Source organism: Furipterus horrens, unplaced genomic scaffold (genome assembly GCF_987537825.1).
Source record: "Furipterus horrens unplaced genomic scaffold, mFurHor1.1.pri manual_scaffold_7, whole genome shotgun sequence".
NCBI lineage: Eukaryota > Metazoa > Chordata > Mammalia > Chiroptera > Furipteridae > Furipterus > Furipterus horrens.
The window spans coordinates 15472144-15478878 of NW_028327177.1; the positions used below are offsets into that span (position 1 = coordinate 15472144).

Here is a 6735-nt window from a genome sequence, read left to right on the forward strand (position 1 = left end):
CCTTTGCTTTCAGCCTGTCATCTCCCTAAGGAGATACTCCCCCCTCCTTTCTTCCCTCCCCCAATCAGCTGTAAGCTCAGTGAAGACAGAGACCATGAATGTCTCATTCACCATTGTCTCCATTTGCTAACACTGCAGCTAGACGTAATATGTCTTTAAATGAGTGAACGAGAACTCTTTGTAGCTGGTTAATTTTATAGTACCCGTGTAGCAGACCTTACCATGTGGTAGGAGATAGTTACAGGCAGAAATCACTGAATATGGTGGTCGCTGTCTAGCTGGCACATTAGTGATGTACATAAAGTGATACACATTAGCATCACGTTATAAGTAGATTTTGGTGAATGAGCTGCAGTAGAAATTTCTGGAGAGGAAAAGAAGTGGGAATGACTGTGGTACAGATTCTGGGAAGGGCAGGTGGAAAGACGTCCTCTTCCTTCATTTGGCTTTGCAGAATAAATGCTATGGCTCTTTTAGAACCTGCTAGATAGAGACGTCATGTGCCAGAAGTTTGCCAGTCTGTTTGCATGGTTCTTCTTTCTGTAGCCATCGATGTAAGTTCTGGGGCTCAGTTTGGGGGAGGGGATGCTAAGGAAAGGGTTCAGGTTTACTTGGTTGTAAAGAAAATAAATACGCATTGTAGATTTCCTGCCAGGTGTGTTTAACAGTTCCTACTCTGACTGACATGTATATGCTCTGACGGTAAGAACTGAGCTATTTCAGATATGGAAGGTTGAATAACAAGCTGACTCAGATTTGTTCCTCTCCCTTTGCTTTTACGTGTACGTGTGCTCTTACTCATTTAGCAGATGGCAGATCAATTTACTGTCAGAAGTCTTCAGAGCAGTGGCAAAGCTAGAACTTTAAAATATGACATTTCAGTGTATTTTATGTTTCAGCAATCATTTGGGAAAGACGCTACAGTTGCTGATGGACAGAGTGGATGACATGAGCCAGGATATAGTTAAATATAACACATACATGAGGAACATGAGCAAACAGCAGCAGCAGAAACACCAGGTTGGTATTATGGAAGATTCAACAAACAATACATTTCCGAGTGTGATGCTTCTCAAGAGTCATCGTCAAAATGATCTGAGTTATCTTTGATAAAGCATTGATTGTGTTCCTAATATATTATTTACAAGTTGTACTTAAAAATACCTGGCTTAAAGAGAGCCAGTATGTTCTGCGCAGATTGTAATGCCAAGGTTATGCAAATAAGAGTTGCATTTTGAGAAAATCAGAGGCAGAAAGATTCTGGAGTGCCACAGCTCATTTCTTTACTAACTGTAATTGGTTTGGTAGTGGCTCATTGCAGCATAGTTAGCAATCTTCAGTTCATTTAAAAAACTGAGCAATTGTGATTAAGAGCAAGCAATTTTGATAGGAAATAATAGACCAACTGCTGTGAAATAGATGGTATAATACAGATAAAAACCCTGGTTACCTGAATATTCTCATATGCACATATACTGCTATGGCCATTTAACCTTGTCTTCATTCGTGCTGCCTGAAGGCCACATGCTTTTCACAGTTCCCAGAATATTAGTTTTGGGCTGTATTTCTCTGAGATGTTCTTAATTTGATTCATAGATATGTCATCTCCCTAAGGAGATATTGTGGCAGTACTGCTTAAAGTGTCTGTATGTGGAAGTGTCCATAGATGACTACTTTGTGTTCATTAAATGTGCTTTAAACTAAGTATTGTTAGAACTAAGTGGCGCTGAGAATGCTGTATTAAAAAATTTTGTTTAAACATTAGTGTTCATTTAATTAATGAAATTTAAAATACTTTGTTTCTACCATGCTTAGAATTATAAAGACACACATAAACCTAAAAGTATTTTAACTGAAAAAGTGGTGGTAAAGGTGGTGATGGTGAAAATCTCTGATAAACTGGGGAAGAAACTGAAACAAAACGCTACTTAATTTCATTCTTCTGTTAGTTCTTCTTTTGGTTAAAGGCCTCAACTGTGGGCCAGTTGATTCTGGAAACCAGTCTTCAGATATTTCTTCAGAATTCTACTCGTCTTAAGATTTTGAATTTGATGTTTATTTTTACTTACCCATAACCTATATTAAATATAGGAATCTTCGCAAAGCAAGTTACTCTACTTTAGGAAGAACCGTCATTTCCCTTGGCTTCATAGGACTCCAAGAACTAAAAATTTTTATTGCCCACTTTGGTTTCTCATTGCCTGACCTTTTAAGACCGTGTCTGGGATGTTATTTCCCCTACTCTTGTAAGCAATTCACAACTATTAGCTGTTGCTTGTAATTTGAGCTATAAGTTTGTAGGTGATCTGTACCTTTATATATATCCCCACCTTCTCTCCAGAGAATCAGGAATCCAGAGTGTGAAAGTTTTTGAAGCATTATCTGAGCTAATACTCATTCTTAGCTATAGACCTAAAGCGCAGACGGTTATCTGTTTTTGAAAGTAATAGTAGTTACCATTATAATAATAATAGTGATGATGACGTTAGAGAAATATGATGATAACCTCATGAGTATTGTTATTATTTCAGTCAATAGGGATAAAGTTGAAAGAGTTTCCCAGTGTGGTAGTTCATTACTTAGTTATTAAAGTTAGGATGACTTGTACTTGTAATTCTGTCACTGACCCCATTGTCATAAATGGTAAAGTTACTCTCTTTCACTCATCAGTCCTGAGCTGCTTTGACTTTTTTTTAAGCCTCCTGCTTTTGTTTTTCCAGGTCATTAGCTATAGACTCCTAGAGCTCAGAGGGACACTGGAGTTTACAACAGAGGCATTTTCTCATACTGTTGCGATATTTCACCTCTTAGAAGCAAGAGGTGCCAAGGGTTACTCTTTATGAACCAGACTGGGATTCAGAACAGTGGGGTTTTGCTGGTTGCATAAAGTGAGGGAGTTCTTTTTTCCTTCTCAGGTAGAGAAAAATAACCAAATCGTTTTCCATCTGAATTTTAGTATCAGCAGCGCCGTCAGCAGGAAAACATGCAGCGCCAGAGTCGGGGAGAGCCCCCACTTCCTGAGGAGGATCTGTCCAAGCTCTTCAAACCGCTGCAGGCCCCAGCCAGGATGGATTCTCTGCTCATTGCAGGTAATGTTCACCAGTGCAAAATATGGCTGGTTTTCTCCATTTGCTAGAAAGCAGGCAGCAATGAGAGAGTTGAAAGAACAGAAACCATACGTCATAAAAGCGGGTACATTTAAAATGACTGAATGACGAATTTGAACCTGGTTTCTGTAATTTCTGAATTTAAGAATTTGTCAGGCTTTGTTATGTTCAAGGTCCTTTCAGTGCTTCACTGTGTGTTTATATAAACATTTTTGAGATGGCATTATAAACTTTCTAAAATGGCAAGGTTTTATTCGTTATCTTTTATGGAGAGTACGAAAACATTTTTACAATCTCATAGTGCAGAAGGTCCTTTAGCTGAAGCCATTTACTTTGCCCGTTCTCGCGTAGCACTGAGCCCAGGTCTGTGTGTGGGAGTTTGAACTGAATTGAACTTTCAGACTTAATGAAGAGTGTTTGCCTGAGGTTGTGGCAACATGAATGCAACTCTGGATGGACTTTCTCTGGAGATACTTAACATTTAACAGCTCCTTCGAGTGGTAGAGGATCTGTTTCCTACACTAGGACTTGATTTTGAATATGTAACATTCATTTGGGATCTTATTCACTGTAAATATCTTATTTCTTTATAAATGTTATTAAATGCTCTTCGATTCAATCAGCCAGTCGACTTGAGACATTTTTTAGAGTGGAAGTCCTATTCAAAGAAAAGCTGACCTTCCACCATTTCTAGTGATATATTTCTATTGATCTATTTTTAAGGTGGGAGAAAAATCTAACTTCTGTAAAGCTTTCTAGTGCACATGTAAATTAAATTTGGAAAACTGAGGCCCATTCTTTACCTAAGGTCCGGGGCAAGCAGACTTGTATTTCTCATACTTTCAAAAATAATGTAACTATTGCAGCGATTGGACCATTAGTTTTAAGACTTAGGTAGTGATAAAGTTCTTTCTTCACATGGATTCTGAGCTCTGGCTCCTCGTGGCTTTGCAGGAGGGAGGGGTCCTTAATATTTCCAGAGCACAAACTGAAAACCACTCTCCTTGTTCACGACTGGGTCAGGTGGGCCGGGTTAGCTTGTAGTCCTTTCAGCCTGCTCAGGAGAGCGCCTGCTGTTTTCTCCCTTGTACAGTGTTGGTCTGAGTGCATAGTCAGTACCTTCCGATTGATAGCTCATACATTCCTAACTGCTGACTACATTTTTAAAAGTTGTAGTTTTTCTTCTCTCTGTAGTCAAGAGTGGAACATAGCTTGACTTCTAATCTTTATTATCCCTTATTGGAAAAGTACAATTGATTGTTACATCCTTTTGACTCAAAACAAAACAAAAAAATGGTTCTGTATTATGTTGATCTTCTTATTTGCTCAGTGTTCTAGGTCATTTTATAATTTGTGGAACATTATGACTCTCTCACTTTCCCAAACTCACAGGCCAGATTAATACATACAGCCAGAATATCAAGGAATTCACCGCCCAAAACTTAGGCAAACTCTTCATGGCCCAGGCTCTGCAAGAATACAACAGCTAAGAAAAGGAAGCTTCCAGAAAAGGAGTTAACGTGGACTCTCAGGATCACATTGGGGCAACTCCTGGAAGACTTGGAAGAAATACGTTTGCATATTGAAGTCTTTCTAGCTGATAATAAAATATATATAAATAAAACAATCTTGACTGCTTGCTCATTTGATTTGAGACATATTGCATCTAGCTGCTTATTTTTGTTTTCCTCTACCTATTAACTTTCAAAAGATTAAACAATCTTCACCAGAAGCTCAGACCTCCAGGGTCCATCACCTTTGGTACCTCTGAGGTGCCACATCTCATCCACACAGTTCAAGACTGCTTGTCCCGACTGCTGGCCTAGAGGTCCTGGCACCCACTGCGCGCGCTAGCACCTCATTGCTAAGTGCCCCGAGAAGCCCAGGCTTCATGTCCTTGCCCAGGCACCCCGCTCCCCAGGCTTGCAGTCGCTTGGCGTGCTCCCCAAAGGCCCACTTCATCACTTGTTCAGGTAATGGTTGGCCAGCCTTCATGCCCATGGACACAGGGCACAGGAATTTAAAAAAATAAATCACTTTACCAAGAGACTGTATTTTGTATGAAACAAAATTTATTCTGTGTATATTTTTAAATTTAGGGCTTCATGTTTATCTTTTTCATACCATGAAGTAAAATTCAGCTAAAAGCAGGTTTTTGAGTGAGGAAAGCAGATTTGGGAGGACAGTGGTACCTTAGGGAAAAACAAGTAATTTTGTATTTGAAAGCTCGTCAGAGATCCCACTATTTTGTGTAATGCCCAAATCAGATTTAGCTGCTGGTGGAGGCGTGCCTGTGACGCTGATGGTGGTCTTCACCTTGAAGACATAGGTCCTGGGAGGTCATCAAAGGACTGGATCAAGAAGGGCTGAGACGTCTTCTTCGAACAGCATTGTTTTGGAGGCACCATTGGGGGTCAGGGATCAGGCAGCTGGATTGATACCTGGTCCTCTCCCTTTAGTGTGTCCTTAGACCAGTTGCTTAACCTCACTTCCCTCGCCCAGATGAGGTGAGAAAAAGAGACCGGTCTATTAACCCTTCGTGGCGGGCGTGAGTGTTAGAGGAGTTCACTGGGGTAAAGCGCACAGCACTGAGGTTGGTATGTCGCAGGCACTCGGTAAGTATTCATCTCCCCAGTATATTCGGTTATTAGTAGGTTCTTGCTTTTAAAAAGCTCAGGTCCTTGATCATTCTAGAATTCGAATACTTTCTCACACGTGTAATTAGTTTTCTAGGATAAAGTCCTAGAAGTGGATTTAACTGGTCAAAAGGTATTTAAAATTCTAGGGCTTTTAACCTGTATTGCCAAATTGCCTTTTAAGAAAGGCTGTCCTGATTTGTTCTGTCACCCGCAGTGATTTCTTCCTTGAGTGTGACTGTGAGGCAGAGATGTATCGATAAGGCTGGCCGTGATCCCAGCCCTTGTGCATTGTATACGCAGTTGGTTCATTTCCCTGTATTCTCCTCCCCTGGATTTGGAATTGTGTCGTGGAGTTGAACAAAGCGCCCTTGAACTGACATCAAAATGAAGGAAAATAAGTTCAAACATAAGCTTAAGTATTGTTGTCCTTGTGATGTAAGATTAATAAAATTCAATTATGTTTTTTTAAGGAATGATTTTCTTGGTGTAAATTGCATACGATTGTTCAGATACCTATTACTCGGAGTCATACGTGAGTACATGCTTAACAGAAGATTTCAGTAGCTTTGGAATTAGGAGTTACTGTGGTGGGAAAAACTGTTCAGCAAAACATGTCAGTGGGAATTAAATCTCCACAGTATATAGTGTTAGGGAATAGCTTCTGTTCTGCATTTTATTTGAGTGCTATATTCTGACATTTTTCAGGAACAAATACATGTGGTTCATCTATAAATATTTGTAGTTTCTTCAAGTTGGAATGAGAAAACTCATAAACTGAGTACCAGGTCTAATAAATCATTCACTTACCCAAGAACAAAAAAGAGAAGTCTAGTATGTTAACCTAGTAGAAAATTATGAACCAAGGAAATAAAAACATTTGCCATTAGCCCCATAATTATTGATAATACTTTATAAGGTTTTAGAAAACAGCGTTATTCTTAATTACAGATAACTGAGGGAATGACTCTTAGACGGCCCAAAATACCTTT

The 6735-nt window shown here is 39.5% G+C and overlaps 1 protein-coding gene across 1 annotated transcript in view; it reads left to right on the forward strand.

The window, feature by feature from the left end:
- Window positions 1-4734, forward strand: part of EIF3H (eukaryotic translation initiation factor 3 subunit H) — an 87862-nt gene extending 83128 nt beyond the window's left edge. Inside the window, exons 6-8 of the mRNA XM_090283430.1 lie at window positions 900-1020; window positions 2957-3089; window positions 4500-4734. Coding sequence (XP_090139556.1) covers window positions 900-1020; window positions 2957-3089; window positions 4500-4597 — 352 coding nt within the window. The 3' untranslated portion in view covers window positions 4598-4734. The remainder of the gene's footprint in view (window positions 1-899; window positions 1021-2956; window positions 3090-4499) is intronic.
- Window positions 4735-6735: the final 2001 nt, after the last annotated feature.